Source organism: Monopterus albus, unplaced genomic scaffold, assembly GCF_001952655.1.
Source record: "Monopterus albus unplaced genomic scaffold, M_albus_1.0 scaffold127.1, whole genome shotgun sequence".
Classification (NCBI taxonomy): domain Eukaryota; kingdom Metazoa; phylum Chordata; class Actinopteri; order Synbranchiformes; family Synbranchidae; genus Monopterus; species Monopterus albus.
In genome coordinates, this window is record NW_018128007.1 from 2635397 (window position 1) to 2652657 (window position 17261).

The following is a 17261-nucleotide window of genomic DNA, read 5'->3' on the forward strand; positions in this document are numbered from 1 at the left end:
CAATCATGTAAGTGTACTGTGACTATTATTATAAAGTTAAATATTATCAGAGAAAATGGTAACATCATAAAACATGGAGAAAATAAAAAGAAATAGAAAGTCCATAAATCGGTTAAAAAATAAGCAATGTTTTCACACTTTGACATGTAATGATTTCAGTTTCAGAGAAATTCAGAGCAGGTTTCAGATAAATTAGGTGAGTCAGGATTGGGCCCATTTCCACCTCATCTGGACTAAATTAGGTTGAGCAACACACAGGCTCTAAGCGGAATAGTCCGCTACCTGCCGCCCTGGTGACCACAGTCTGATACAGTAGCAACAGTTAAACTAACACAAAAACATGGCAGATGTTTCAGGCTCTCCCCACACCCCTTCCAACTAATGCAAAACAGAGATACAAGGAATACACAGTCCGAACACACTGCTCCTACGGCACACTCACACACAGCCTGGCCTGAACTGAACCACACTTATAAATTCAGTCCATCGGCACGGATGAAAAGCTGTTGTACTATTTTTCACAACATACTGCTTGCAAACTTCTCGGCCGGAATCAATGATGGATGTAAGGACACTGGTTAGATACCGTTGTTCTGTTTCATTTTAAATTATTTCATCATTTTAATGCTCTATTTAATCAGGGTAGATTTAGTATATTTTACTGGAATGTCCAACTGTACGCTAACACTGTTAGATACAAGTGATGTTTGTCGTGCCTAAATGTTTATGTGCCTGTGCCACTGTTTAAAGGACCAACGTAAAAGTGCAAATACTAAACAGGGCATAAGCAGAAACTTATGAAATACCAAGAAACTCAACGGGTGATGTGCAAAATGGAAATGAATATTTTCTCTTTGATTTGGTGATAAAATCTGAAAACTGAGTATCAAATCAAATCAATATTTATTTTTATGGCATTAGATTAAATTCATAGGTGTCTATATTTTTGTCCTCCCTAGCTACATACATAAGACAGTCAGAATATTAGGAACAGCTCTGAATATAATATAGTCCAGTACAACACCGCCTTTTACTATGACCTCAATAATAAACATATAATTGAATTTATATATTTATTTTTATTAAAAACTGAAACATTAAGTTAAGGTGGAAGTGCTGCACTGAATTGCATTCAACTGTACAGGTGTACCTAATAAAGTGGCCGGTGATTGTGTTTCACTGACCCCCTTGCTAAATGATTACTCACTTGAGAATCAAAAAAACAAAAACAACATTTAAGAAATCATTTGAGGACCTCTGAGCCATAATAGTTTTTACATATACAGTTGTACCAACGTCTAATAAAAAAAAATACACAAATTAGTAAACTTTTCCGAAAAACGTGTGGCACAAATGATTAATGCAAATAATGTAACAAAAACTGAAGGCAAATAATTCATTTTGAATTAATCAAAGCATCGGTAATATAAATGCAGGTAAATGCTTTGGCATCTGACTAGTGAGTCGTGCTCCTGTCAAGTCACAGTGACAGTGACTCATTAGGTTAACATGTGTCAAATGGACTTCCAATTAACCCATTGTGCATGAAGTCCCACAACAAGCTTTACACGGCTTAAATAAGTCTTTTGCAATGTGTATAACATACAGCTACACATAAGGAAGTGGGGCCCTGACGTGGGAGCACTGCATCGTGGAGGAGACGGAGCGGTGATGGGGACACAGCTAAGAGAGTGGGCCAGATGCTGCTATTTCTGGCTTTTGTCAAAAGCAGCAAAACCCTCTTCCCTAATATGTGGCACAGACCTCTAATCCTGTGGGTGTGAGGTAGAATGAAAGTGAGCGAGGGAGGAAGAAAAGAGGCAGGAGAGATAAATGGAGAGAAAGCGCTGTTAGGAGTCGTATGAATCTGCTTCACGCCCTGCTGCCTTGATTGCTTTCTATTTTTACACACTGCTGCCACCAAGCTGCGCATCCCAATTGGTCGCCACAGGAACACCAGACAGCAGCACGGGAACAAACACTTTCTCACTGGTCTCCGTGGAAAACATGCCCTGGTGCACAGTGCAACAGGAGACAATGATGGCAGTGGCAAAACATATACGTACGCTGAACACCCGAGTCACTTCTACTCTACCTTCTTACTTTATGAAAACATACAGTAATGCCCGCAATAAACCACAGTCATAAATCAGTCACCTCATTTCATTTGGAAGCGTTGCTGCAGGGCTAGTGGCTTTGCAAGTGAATGTGTTATGCTATCTCCACTTAATCAGAATTTTAAGTCTGCTGTCACTGTGACTGTCTGTGTCCATTAGAGGCTGGACCTGGACAGATGGCTGTGTGGAAAACTGAGCTGTGAATTCTGTACACAAGGAGGCCTGCTGGGCATTTTGCCTGACATTCTTGATTACACTGATGATGAAATGAATGAATTAATGCTTACTGGTTGCTGCTCAGTAAAATCTTCTAAACCAAAGTTATAGTTCCATAGAGTTTAGGTTTTCCATGTCATATGTTCAGCAAGTTCAGTTCTTTCATTACTGTTTATGATGACACACAAGACCTGATTATATTCCAGGGAGTTTCCACCCAAATTTCACTTTGACATGCTTTGGGTTTTACAGTTTTACCGTGGTAGGAATGTTTTTGAAAATATTTCCTGCACCTGCTGAATGCACACATTAGGAAACTAGGTCAAGACCACTGAGGGTGTTGCACTTCTTATAGCCAAGCTGCAACTATTCTTGCCACAGATGATTGCCTGTCCTTGGTCCAGTCTATTCTAGTCCCTGGAAGTGAAACAAAGACGATATATACGAAGTAAACAAGACAATCATGGGAAATTCTGTAAACTATTTGTTGGGTGAGGGAAACAAAGCCAAGGGCACCACATCTATCATGTGTTTTTAAGTATAATGTAATTATTAATAGGGTACCGTCTTTAGTGGTGTATTTTCAGAACTAGTTTATAGCTGAAGCTGCCATCTCTACAGATTTGTATTCATTTGTTGTACCTTTTCTGGTGATACTATAATGTCCTGTAAACTGTGTGCTTAACACAGTTTGAAACTGATTTTAAAAACACATGAGAAAAAGTTTACTTTCAATGTGTTTACTTTGTATTCATTTTATTTCCAGGAAAATAGACATGCATTAAAGGTGTGGTATACTCCTGGTATTGTTGGTGTTCGTGGGAAAACCAGCCAGAGGATGCTCGATTTTGAAGGTAGTCAACCAAAGAAATCCCACCCTTTCGTTCTGACTTCTCTCCAAAGCCACTCCTCCAAAACACAACATACACTGCAACGTGCACCAATGCCTGGCTCCAAATTTCAAGAAAACAACATCCAACTTCTTTTTAGTTGTAACTTTTTGGAATAGGTCTTTGTGAACGAAACTGCTGTGGGTGCCATCTCTGCCATAGCTCGCCAGCTGTAGCTATAAAAAGCCTTGTGCGAGATTGTTGGCTCACGCAATAATGGCGTAGGCAGGGTGTGTGCAAGTAGGAAGTAGGTTGACAGGCAGGTCGGCCAACCAATGGCTTTGTTAGGGTCGAGTAATATTACTCATCAGGCTTTTTTCAGCCCTGCTCCGCCACAGATGACAGATTTTTTTCTTTTACACTGCAACGTGCACCAATGCCTGGCTCCAAATTTCAAGAAAACAACATCCAACTTCTTTTTAGTTGTAACTTTTTGGAATAGGTCTTTGTGAACGAAACTGCTGTGGGTGCCATCTCTGCCATAGCTCGCCAGCTGTAGCTATAAAAAGCCTTGTGCGAGATTGTTGGCTCACGCAATAATGGCGTAGGCAGGGTGTGTGCAAGTAGGAAGTAGGTTGACAGGCAGGTCGGCCAACCAATGGCTTTGTTAGGGTCGAGTAATATTACTCATCAGGCTTTTTTCAGCCCTGCTCCGCCACAGATGACAGATTTTTTTCTTTATGTTGTCATTACATTTGATTTATTCATTGCAACTGGGATGAAAGGAGAATTTCAAGAAATGTAACAAAAATGCTTCTGAAATGAATCACCGACCCTACCTTTAAGCTCAACTAAATAAAATTCAAATTTCATAAGCTGTCCAAAAGCTTTACAGATAACCAGGTTACCAAGCCTACACAGTATATATAGAGCTTTATGCACATCATAAACATCAGCTTGAACCTCTAGCTCAACCAGAAAAAGATTATTCTATAGCCGTCAGGCCAAGTGGAGCAGTGGGGATTCTACTGTGATGCATGTGAGTCATCACCACTTTGTTTTGAAAGAGCTATCTTTGCCTAAACCAACAGTTCTGTCGAGGTTCATCCTGCCTGTGCCAGTCCTAACTCGGCAACACCTGCCAGTCAGCTATCTGTGACAGCCAGCAGCTTGGGGAACAACACTACCTTTGTGTGTCCCCCTCGCGTGCCAAGCCCTCAGAGGACTTTAATGAAGACAGACAGGAAGTGGGGGAGGAAGGCCCGAGCAGGAAATGACCACATATAGATTCAGGAATCCAAAGAGGAAGAAACAGCTTTATCAATGCAAGAGTCAGGCTTGGTTTAACCATGAATGAAAGGATTAAAATGTCATGTCTGAGTAGCACAGAGACTGAAATTTTATCTGCCCAGTTATTTATTTAAACCTGTCTTTTGTATTCACAGTGAAAAAGAAACAATGCTATAATAAACAGCCTCTCTGTTATTTGAGAAAACCGTCTTCAACTGGTGAGGCAGTTCCTTACTTTGTAAGTCTAATGGCATGCCTCAGAAATGCACATATATATTTAGACGAGATATTTCTTTGTTCTGAAAATGGTATGATTACAATTTATAAAATCTCTCAAAGCTTTCATAAACCTTTATAATATTTATTTTTGCTATGCAGTGACTTTATTTTACAAGATATAATTCCTTTGCCTCATCTCTAAATTGTGTATACACACAACATGACAGGCCTACAGTTAAATAACTCAACAAGTATAACTGTTTTCCAATGTAATTAAAAGAGACAGAGAAGGGAAAAGAACATAATGTAATTTGGTGACCTCATTGCAGAAATATGGAGTTTGTAGCTTGGTGGGCACTTGCTTGTACAAACCTTGAGAGGCTGGAATTATTCTTATTTACACAGCCATCCCCAAAGGGTTCCTCAAACTTTAAACCAACAATCCTAAACTGGCCTTTGGTGGGAGCCTGTGTCTTTTCAAAACAGCTTTTACAGCTTGTAACTCGGAAGAAATTAATCCGTTTTAATTCTCTCATTTACCACTATTACCAAAATTCAAAGAGGCCTTGGAACTTAGTTTATTGTTGCAACAGAGGAACACATGTGGCTAACAATAATTAAACATGAGATATGTGTGAAGTGAAAACATTCTATAAACTGTGTTATGTTCTGTGTTCATCTGGTTTGTTTTAGAATAATCCAAAGAGGAATAAGGAAGGTTTAAGATATTTTCCTGACATGCGTCATGTCTTCTGAGAGTTTTTTGGGGGAAATTTTGGGGGGGGGTGCTAGAGTTAGGGTTAGTGGGGTCATAATGAGCCTAAGTAGTGTTATTAGCAGGTCATCAGCAACCTCAGGATACACTCATCCTGACTGACAAGGGTCAAAAAGACACTCGCTGTATTAATAACAGAGCAAAGTGAATGGACAGTTACTAATAAAACACAACATCAAGACTCACACTGATATATTTTTACCTGCTGTAGTTGTGTGTCTGTGAAGATTTATGTATGCATGTTTGCATTTTTATGTCTGTGCTGAGAGAAATAGCAAACCTGTCTTCCTCAAGGGGAAGTCATCTTTGCTCTCTATGGGTGATGGCAGAGTATACTGGCACGTGGGTGATGTGCCGCCCAGAGGTGGAGAGCTTTGGTCCAGTGATGTGTGGTGAGAGGACCTGAACACACAAAAACATCCAAACTAAAGAGAGACCGATACAGCATCACTGTATAGGCACTGTTTCTGTGTAATTTAAGTACAAGCACATAATCATTATCTCATTTTAAAATAACAAAATGTACTTACGTGTACCAGAGTTTTGGGTGATGGATGAAAGAATGGTTGGTTCCATTGGTGGCAGGGTCCTTGGCTGATTTGTTCAACAGAAACTCTTGGAGTTTCTGCTTCACCTCGGTACTGGCCACAGCACCTGTGAGACCAAAAGACAGAACCAAAGGGATTGGGGTAACCCTAGGGCTACGACTCATAATATATTATTGACTGGACAGTAGTACATGTCAAACTTTAACCCTGTTGTAAGATTTTCTCACCTGCTTCCTATATCACATTTAACTTAGTGCTGAAATTCTAAACCATCCTGGATTGTGTAAATTCACTTGTACACTATAATCTCTTCTGGTTGACTCTATCCTCCAGGGCATCTGCAATACGTGTAGGAAGATCTCCCCCTAGTGGTGTGAGGGTACCATATGAGTGCCAAGCCAGTAAAGTGACACTGCAGAGAGATGTATTTTTTCCCATCGGAGGGTTACAGTTGCAGGGCAGAGTTTCAAATTACTTGATCTGACAAAGTTATAAATCCTGTCTATTTTTAGTTATATGGTAAAAACAGAATTGAAATGTTATATCTGAAGCTATTTTCATCATGCTATTGAAAGACATGTTCTCCTTAACTCTAAGCTTAAATGTCACTGGCCAAATGTATGCCACCAGTTGACTGTACTGGTTAAGCACCATGTCATCATCAACCTTATAGCAATGGATATTTTCTTTATGTGATAAATAAAGTTAAAAAGTTGACTTTTTTTCCGATTAGATCTAACACTGAGAGATCGTGTCTCCAGTAGCCAGAAAAAGCAAAACAGCTTGTCCTACTTTTGAATAGCAATTACATTGTGCTATATGCAGTGAGAACAATAAGACACATATGAATTTTTACCCATACAGTACTGCTGCACTAGAAAATATGAGCCACCTGAGAAGACATCATTAGTACTGGCATGTTTTTACTTACAGTAAAAAGATGTTGTTCCTTAAGCACAGTTTTTGTGATATCTGCCTGTGCTGTCACCTCAGAACAGTGGAACAATATTTTGCCTTACTGCTGGTCATGTCAAAACCTTATAAAAAGAATCCAAAATCTCTTTGTGACTACATACAACTAGGGGTAGGAGAGAACATTTAGCTTACGTTTTAATTGTGTGTTTGGATCTCAACACTTAATTATCTTTAGCCACTGTTATTGTGTGGATCTTCAAAGTTGTGTAAACCATTTTAATGATGTGTACCCCAGGATGTGTAGTTGTTCGTGCTACAACAGCTAAAGGAGAGCTAAATAGACAATTTACCACTGAGCCAAGACCAAGGTAAAAACCTTTTGCTTTATAATAAAATATAGTTTCATGACTAATTTATAGATAATGTGCCACAAATGCTATGGTTAATCTTTATTGCAAGTATTTTCTCAGTCAGTGGAGTATTCAATTACAGCAAAGCATCCCTATCCAGCTGTTATATGCATTCTCTAAGGTAATGTGTTTTTTTTTAATGACTGAAAACAGCAAGGGTTATGAGTTTGGAGCCTCATGATCTCTTTTGCCTGGGGCCCTCAAAGTCACTAATTCTGCCCCTGATGGTAAGGAGATAGTGATGATGGTGGTGGTGAGCCCTTACTCTCTCTGGAGCGCTCCTTGCCTCTGAGGTTTAGGCTGGAAACATGCTGCTCTCGCCGATGCCTCTCCTGCTCCTTCTCCTGCTGGCTCTGCTGCTGCTGCTGCTGCTGCTCCAGACAACGCTCCTTCTCTGCAAGTTCCTGCTGCTGCTTCATGGCCTGGAGCTCCTGCTGGAGCTGAGAAACATGCAAGCTTCAAATCAGCATGAAGAGAGCACACTGATAAATATATATTTTAAAATGATAGTGGCTTCTGTGAACTTCTGCAGTTTCTATTTTGCTGTGATGGACTATTTTGAACTCGTCTGTAAAAACAGAACTCATGCTGTGCTGTAATCTATTGCTCAACACCCTGCCTTGCTGTGCTGAGTTGTTTCTTCTTTTCTGCACTCTGTAATGTTGGCCTGAGCTATAAGGTTTTCTACTGATCTGCACTATGCCATGCCGTGCTGTGCTCTGCTGTTCTGTACACTGTGGTGCTGCACTGTGCCACTGTCTACGCTGCTGTGCTGTTCTCCATAACAACAGTTCAGTACAGTGCTGACCTTGAGGTGCTCCTGGAGCTGAGCTTGATGCTGACGGGTCAGCTTCTCATGCTGCTTCTGGAACTCGCTGATTAGTAGCTGCTTCTGGATCTGCTGCTGCTTCTGAATGAGGAGCAGCTGATGCTCCCACAGTCCTGGGTCCGAGCCTGGGCCCAGCATCCTCAGATCCGTGCGCAGGTCCAGGGGTAATAAGGGCTCCACAGCCAATGGCACGTCTGGCTTAATGTCCACTGTTCCGCACAGAGGGGAAAGCAGAGAGAATAAAAGAAATTTGTCAGTCCCTAATTCCACCTTTGTCTTACCTCCAGTCATGCAACCAGAGTTGACTGTGCATTGTGAATCTGTGTGTTGCTTCAGACCAAGGCATGTTGTTAAGAGTTAAGAAGGACAGTAAGATTAGCATTATAAAAAAGATATTTTAAAAACGGAACTATAAAGATTGAAAGAAGACATATGACATATATTCAGACATAAGAAGCCTATCTTTCTCTCCTGTGGCTTCCACAAAACTGCAATTATAATAGTTTCTACAAATAAACATAGGATCACATCCTTCAGTGTATTCTACTGAGACCAGCTGTACGACAGACTAAATTGACATTTGGCACAAAATGTTGACGTGGTCCCTTATTATGTATTTAGATAAATCCTATCTTTGCACCGTTTAATAAATAAATAAAGTGACTCCTTCTCCCTGTTTCTACCAGAACACAGTCAGATATTCCTTGTTAATACAAATGATTTAAGGCAGAACAGTTCATCAACCAGTATGTGTTTGTGAATTCATATCCCTGTTATCTTTCCATCTTGGTTCTTGCATGCAGACGCCGTGATGTGCGCATCTGTAAGAACTGCCTTTGTCTATGACAACTACCTCCATTATAAGTAATTGCCAGATACAAAGCGAGAGGGCATCCCTTTGGTCTCTAGGCACTATATATAGCCTCTTCCACAGAGAAAATTGATTGCCAGTTAAGAGCACAGGAGACAGGGCTACTTCATCTCTCTTTTCCATAGGGAATGATCAGTAATTGTACAATATTTTCTTTATCCTAGTAATCCACACTTCTACATCCAGCTGAATTCATCAACTGGTTTTAGTTGCCTAAGCATTTTTAGGGATCACACCTTTAAACCAAATTTAGATGCATATTAAATTAGCCCTACCATATATCTGAGCAGTGACTAAATAGAGATGTCCAATTCTCTGAAAAAAGTTACGGTACGCTGATCATGATGTGACATTCAAAGCAGAGAACACGTTGTCCAGACTGGATGATGTCTCTACCATTTTGAGACCACAGATACTGTATATTCAAACCTACTTAAAATTCCAGTGGCTGGAGGCAGATTTATTGAGTGCATTCATTGCCTTAATCTTTTCAAGGGAGAACAAATACAGGCAATGTTACATCACCACCTGTTCTTTAGAAACATGGCAGAAAAATGGCATGTTACACTTTACATGTTTGTCATGCATTTATAGTCACAGACTAATGATAACAGACCAACAAAAAGAAGTTTAGCCCTGCACAAAGGAGCAGCGTCAGTCTATAGTACTGGAGCCATCAATTAAGAACCAGTGCCCTCGTGTTTGGTGATGCTGTGAAGCTCACTGGGACCCATTTATTTTGTCATGCAGCCTGTTTTTCATTGCTACCATTCCATGTGTATGTGGCAGTGATGATTATAAATAGAAACATAAAAGCAAGTGGCGCAATCCTGGTCTGTGACAACCCCCACACCCTAGTATCCACCACCCTAACTTGCTGCTACCATGGCAACCCTGGCGACGTAATTATGTCTCCCCATCCTGCAGATATCGAGTCTCACTGCATGTCATCTTCCTGCCTTCCGTGGCGATGTGCCATGTTGACTATTATATTAGCTTTTTAGCTCTAATATAAGAAAGGAGTTCCCAGCTGTGAGAAACAGAGAATCATTACAAAACCCTAAAACACACACACACACATACTCAGTAGAGATTCAGTGGCTAAATTTAAGTTGTCTTAAAACATGTTCAAAGAGTGAAGACGCCTAAAGGGGACTCCCCTGCAGAAGATTTTTCTCTCTATGTTCTAAAAACAGCTCCAATCAAATGACAGAGGAGGGCAAAAGCTTGGCAGGCACAGAGAACAGGCACCTGTAGAACAGAGCCTTCTGTTCTGACAGGGAATATTAATCTTAGCTTCTAAGTACTACAAAGGACTCTTGTAGCGGGCGCTGTTCCATGGGTAGCCGTGAACCTGTGAACCACTGAAGGGCTCAGAGAGTTTAGACAGCCTTAGTGCTACTTTTGCCTAATGGACCTAAATATAGCAACAAAAACACCTGCTGCCTGGGAGAATTCACCACTGTGGTATCTAATTAATCTCATATTTCATTCTGTACCCTCACTGTGACTGACATTAAGGATCTCCACTTTGATCAGCACATCAAGCTGAGCCTGCATTAGAAAATCTCAGGCACTGGGTTTAACAGGATTGGGGGGGGGAGGATTGTAAAAGCTTAAGCCACCTTTGATAACCAAGGCTGTATGAAATGGCCTTTGAGGAAACCACAACAGCCTCATGTGCCTGTTCTATTCTTGTCCACGCTCTGGCCACTGTTGGCAAGAATAACCCTGGATGGAATGACAATGTTGAGGGAACATAACAAGGTAGGTAGGGACTGGTCGAGCTTCACTGAATCCTCTAAGGTATAATTTACAACTTACTTCCTCATGATTAATTCTCTGTACTGATTATAACACAGAGAAAAGGTCAAAATATACCTCAGTCTATGTACCCTACTCAACCAGAAAATATACTACCATAAATCTATCGCTGTTATGCTCAAATGCTTGGTGAAGCTACCCAAAACTGAAACCTGCTGTTTCTGTTTTAAGGAAACACTCCTCGGGCAGGGAGAATACGGAACCACCAGTAACTAGGGCTAAATATAAATGCTTTTCTGAGCAGGGTCTTAATATAGACAATGTGCGAAAGACTGTCACATTTGTGAGGCTGTCTGCTCAATTTAACAGGGGCAAAAATAAAAGCACAGTGTTGCTTTTATGTAACTTTCATGTCACTTTTGAAATGATCATTCACAAAGAAGAGCCTGCCACTTCTGATTCAGTGGTCCTGCACTGGTGCTCATGGCCCTTGATATGAATAGTTTATTTCTGATGAAAGTAAAGTGACTCCTGATTGGTGGAAAGTGCACACAAGTGTCTCCAGGCACTGGTAAACAAAAGATTTATGAATGACAGGTCCCAAATTTGTTATTAGCACAAGGGAGTGATAAGCACCCTGTCCTATGCTCAAATTCCTCCCTGTGGATGGCCTGCCAAGGGGGTGTAGGGTGACTCACTGTCTGTGACCACAGTCCCACTGCAGCATCGCACCACCAGTGTCCCCAGTGTGTTTATTGCTATTATAGATCTGCCTCTCATTAGCCTTGGTGGTGGTTGGAGTAACAATTACAGTCTTAATTTGAAATGTTGGATGGCTGTTTTTTTGCCTCAGGCCACATTAGCAGGCTTCTCACCCCAGTGAAAGAAGAGACACACAAGAGCAGAGTCACTACTATTACATGCAAGGAGTCTGAAATTCACTGATGTATAATAAAGCATTATCATACATAGGTCAGTATGCAGGCAGACTTAAAAAGCACACCTTGACATTTCAGTGTAATATTTTTACACTGGTAACTAACATAAGAAAGAAGCTATTATTATTGCAAACATTACCTGGTGAATATAAATGGTGCAGCTATTCTTATGCTGCAACAAGTCATTTGAGGTATGCTTTGTTGTCACTAAATAAGGCTAAAAATATTCAGATTTCATCAAAAAAATAAAAGTATAAACTGCTGCAACACACAGAACATGTCGTGCCTAGTGTTTAGTAGTGCTTAGTGTATTCAGCAACATTAAGTGTTGCTGAATAAATTAACTATTTCATTTTTTATCAACATATACATTTGCTCAGGTGGTTAGGCTTAACAAAGTTGTTTTACCAACTGGCACATATGTGAGAACCAAAGTTTACCCTGAAAATTCATTAGCTGGTGCTAATGCTGTTGTTATAGTTTTGCAATACTTATATATGCAAGAAGTTAAAAAGCAACACTTGAATCATAAATGTTAAGAATCACATACATCAGTCTCAGTCTAAATCTTCTGCAGCAAATAAAGAGTATAAAATGCATGTAAATGTTGTGTTATGTGTTTATGCTTTAAACATGTAGTGTGCGAACAGTTAGTGTGCAATAGAGTCGGTTGCTGATCTAAATTCCCAGTATAGTTGTATAAAACAGTATAAATAGAACCAGAGATACAGAAGATGTTTGAGGGCAAAAATAAGCTGATGCTTGGGACTGCAATGTGGTGCTGGATCTCTTATTAAGTGCCTTGTTATTTTGAGCAGCTGGCATGTCTAAAGCAGGAAACAGGTCTTTATTTTTAAGACTCAGGCTCGTCCTTGCAGCTGAGCCAGGGCTGCGGCTTGCAGGCTATCTGCAGACAAACAGAACTGAGCTGAACTACCACGAGTTTTTTGCTAAGGGGAGCCAGGGGTCTGGCTGCCCCCTGTCTTAGCATCATACCAAGCCATCTTACAAAGCAAGAGCACACAAGATGACATATACTAAATCTCTGTCCAAGTTAAAAGAAAGAAAAGGTCAAGACTTTTTATCATTATCCCATTCTCTGTGGACAACACTGTCAGCAGTAAAAGTCCTAATAAACCAGTCAGCAACAGACAATGGCTTAACATCTAAATAAGCCACCCTCCAACCAGGGGAAAAAATCTCTCAGCATCACTGATAAAAAAGAAACTTTTCTACAACATGCTTACTGAGAAAAACAGGATAGAAAATGCTAAATGTCCTGTGCATTTCAAGTTGGGCCCTTTGTTCTACTAGCTCATCATCTTATTATTAAAATAATAAGTTACTTCATTCTTATAATGAGGCAATACTGAAACAAAATCCAATTTTATTTATCTATTTATTTATTTCACAGTCTCTTTAGCAGTGAGCACTTGAACTACACATGGTGAGGCAATCTGAATAGATACACGACAAGGGGACTTGAAAGGTGCAGCATTGTTATTGTCTGAAAGGTCCCTATTGATGGGAGGTTGCGTGATATTTTACATGATATTTTGCATCAGGGGCAATTAATTAGTTTTCCGGTGTTGGAGAGCCAATCCGAGGACCATTTATGCCCAAACTTTGATGTTACTGACACTAGTCAAAACAAAAATGTGTATATTCCCTTTAATTTCATGGTCCACTTGAAATGTACCAGCATAGAAGTAGAGTTATCATATAAAATGTCAAGAACCTTGCTTTAGAAAGCAAATCATAAATAATTTATCTGACACAAGGGTCTCTTCACCAACAATATTTGTAACAAAACATTTATACTCTATAACATAAATACACAGCTGTCTTAAAGGAAGCATTTCTGCTCTAACAGCAACGCTTAAAAACACACCCGGCAAACTCATACAGAGGAGTCTTGGAGTAGCCTTTTTAGAAAGATAGCGCCAGTCACTGTCAAATGATTTACTATAAAGTGGGAGAACAAATTAAAAAGGCAAATGACAGAATCCACTATAAATATCTGTTCCAAACTGCTGTTATATTAGGAGCTTGCTGAGATGGAATGATAACGCTCAAACGCCTAATCTTAACAGGCTAATGCTACAATCTGAAAATAACTCACCTAAGAATAGCTGACCCACAGAACAGGCAAGGAGCCCAAATTCAGGCGCTTGGTATATCTGTTGTTTGGCTGGGAGGCCACTAAGACAGAGGAAGAAAACCCTGCTCCTGCAGTCAAATAACCTGCTCTGTTGACAGAGATGGAATGTGTCATCTCCCTGTCATCCTCCTGGGTTTTTTTCCTCTTCACGTTTAGCCTCTGGATGTTTTCAGTCACCTGTTTTACTCACCAAAAGTCTGACTTAAGGCTCTGCTTTTAGTTGTTTTTTTTTTTTATGTGAAGGCTTTTGACTTTTTTTATACCAAAAAATTTAAATTCACATTTAACAACTCATTTACATTATTTGACATCATGTTGTTGCCCTCTAGCTCTTGGCTAAGTTTCAAAAATCTAGTGACAACTCAAAGGTCATGGCATATTTTTCAGTAAATTAAGCACACAAATGACTCAGACTCCACTGTGTCATCACATACATTCCAGTAACCCACATGACATTGTTTTCTCTGAGCACAATGCTTCACCTCTGAACAAAATCTTTTGCAGTTTATCGATAGCCACATGTCGTAAAAATCAAAGCAAATAAGGTGTGACTCATCTTGAGTCAATACAGTGAACAGACATTACTCATACTGATGTCAGCCATGTACTCTTCAATTCAATTCTCGGGTCAAAAATAGAACCGTGTCTGTGGTAAATATCCTGAGAGAAACCTTTCAGTTGTCCCCTCAGTATTTCTGTCACAGTTTTTCCTGTTCCCTGGAAAGTGCACGCTGACACAGAAGCTTGCAAAAACACCTTTTATGTTCACAGTGACTCATTTCAGGCAGCTCGAGCGTGAGAATGGTGTTAACACATTTCCTCATTTTAGTAAAAATGTGCATGTTTAATACAAGAGGTTAAATAGCACTTATGAACTCATTACAAGATCTGTTTTAACACAGACCTACAGAAAAACACAATACATAAAGCAGCATATGTAATCACAAGAGCAAATACCTTGATTCAGGGAGAAGTATCTGATCCTACCACGTTGCTGTGCTGAGAAGCTTTGAGTTCTCTATTCACACGGAATGAGAGACCGGCTGAGTGCAAAGAGTTGAGGGTACGTGAGAGAGGCAGCGTGAATGTGTGCGAGGCACAGAGGATGGGGGATAGCTGAGAAGTAGGAACAGATTCAGTGATGAAGGAAAAGACAGAGACTGGGATGTAAAGAGGTGGAAAAAGGGATAAAAAATGGAGATTCCTCAATATAAATAAAAATACAGGGCTGTGTGATCACCTGAGCTGTTCACGTTGTGCATCGTGCTCTGGCTGGGGAGCTGCTGGTGTCCAACGCGCCCCTCTGTTGTGGAGAAACTTGACTCACCCTCGTAAATCGTCTGCAGCATACTCCACTCAGCGCTCAGGTCTCATCGCCAGCCTTGCGTTTCCTGTCACCAAGAGCCACCCCTCAGCCACTCAGGGGAGAGACCGCAACAACAGGCAACTCTCTCTCTTCCTCTGCCTCCTCCTCCGAGAAATCACTCTCACTATAGAGCAATAACACAAACCGCACAATCTCTCTCGCAGGGCTGCTACAATCTCAGTGCCCTGCCTCAGCCTGGTTCTGACACAGTGTTAGGAGAAGATGGCAAGTCCTGCTTTTTATGCTTATCTGCCTCTCTGCCTGTTTCTTTCCAGTCTGTGGCTTTTTCTCTCCTCAGCGAAGTGTCTGAGCAGAGACTGAGAGAAATGTAAAGCTGTAAGGAAAGCCGAATACTGTGTACCAAGCACCTCGCTAGGGCAGTAATACAAGCCAGGGAGGGAGCAAGCTTCATTTGCATGTGAATCAACAACTGCGTGGCCCACAGGTGACAGAAATAGAACAATGGCCAGCCCTGGCTAAAAATAGGTCAGGCGAGCGCTGGGATTGGAGCAGCATTGATGCATTTAAAAATACCACACCAAACACAGCTGGCTTCTTTAGCTACTGCCAGAAGGCATGTCTTCTGACTCCCTCTCTGCAGATGGAGGCTCGATTCCTCTCTCTCTGTCTTTTCTGATTTGTTGAACCAGTCTCTCTCACTCACTCTATTTGTCTTCACTATGCTCTCTCAGGTACATGGGTGGAATGATCCATTTTTACCTTGATCTATAAAAGAGGTACATGTCAACTTCACCTTTGTACGGTTATGTCAAAGGTAAGTAAAATGGCTTCTTGCTTTTTATGTGATTTAAGTTTTTGCAAAACGCTACCAAAAATTATGATCATAGAACAACCAAGCAAATACAAATACAATGGCAAGGGCGAAAATCTGTATGTGTGACAAAAAACCAACAAGGTGTGTTAATTTTAGTGAGACAGCAAATGAACAGTGTGTTTATTTAAGACTCACTGCATTAGCTCAGTGTAAACGGGGTTTAGTGTGTGTCCAGGGCAGTGCTGCTACTCAAAGTAAGCTTTCAGTGAGCCAAGGGAGCCAACTGTAAGGTGCCATACCAGCATGATCACAATTACATGTAGTGAACCTCTCAAACAATTCAAGAAGACTTCTCCAGAGCTACACATCCCTTTTCCTTTGTTTGGTATTTTTAGTCAGATAGAAATTGGATAGATACTTTATGTATTAGAAATGTTTAGTGGAGATAGGATGTCTAGTTAGACTGTTAAATGCTTAGTCATGCTTATGAGTTTCTACAGGGTACATCTGGTCAAGGATAACTAGAGAGAAGAGTTGATGACTGTCAGCAGACAGGATGTTTAATATTATTATTATGACGTGTAGAACTGTAGCCTTAGCCATAATATGTTCTTATGTTTAAGTCACGACATGTTACTAGAGGTCGTGAGAATGTTTTTAGTTACACACCACTTAATCAACAGACACACACACACATTGATTTGCTTCATGTTTTGACTACTGCTATGACCAGCTGCAAAGCTGGTAACAGAGACGTCTCGGTTGACGTTTCTGTGTAGTATGGGGCTAGCCCAACCGAGGGGATATAATGTATAGGCCTGGTGGGTTCAGGGTCTTTCATCTTACATCTGCCTGCGAGCAGTTTGGAGGTGCAAGATACCTGAGCATGTAATGTTAATTTTACCTGTGTTCATGGAATAAATCAGCACTGTTTAGAAGTTACTTGGACTGTCTCGTCTCTCAGAGTCCGTATGGTAAAAAGTACCGGGTACAACACCTTCATACTGTTTAATGGTGGCGTTGAGAAAAAATAACCACGCGTCTCAAAAACCTGAATATTGAATTTTGAACACCAGGTCGATGCACAGTCAAACTTTTTCACTTTATAATGCATCCCAAACTTTCTAAGAGCCGTAGTTAATATAGTCTGACTCCAGACCAAAAGTCGGGACAAAGTCAGGTCAAATGTTTTTTATTCGATCACTGATGCAGGGCTGGGTTTGTGGCTAAGCAGCCT

At 40.6% G+C, this 17261-nt stretch overlaps 1 protein-coding gene across 2 annotated transcripts in view; it reads right to left on the bottom strand.

Moving 5' to 3' along the window:
• hdac9b (histone deacetylase 9b) overlaps window positions 1-15723 on the bottom strand; it is a 23321-nt gene extending 7598 nt beyond the window's left edge. Inside the window, exons 1-5 of one of the 2 annotated variants that reach the window (XM_020612749.1) lie at window positions 15124-15723; window positions 8129-8358; window positions 7586-7760; window positions 5978-6101; window positions 5728-5849 (exon numbers count right to left, since the gene is read on the bottom strand). In XM_020612749.1, coding sequence (XP_020468405.1) covers window positions 5728-5849; window positions 5978-6101; window positions 7586-7760; window positions 8129-8358; window positions 15124-15232 — 760 coding nt within the window. In that variant the 5' untranslated portion in view covers window positions 15233-15723. Of the gene's footprint in view, window positions 1-5727; window positions 5850-5977; window positions 6111-7585; window positions 7761-8128; window positions 8359-15123 lie in introns of both variants that reach the window. The other variant, XM_020612747.1, reaches the window with a different exon arrangement.
• Window positions 15724-17261: the final 1538 nt, after the last annotated feature.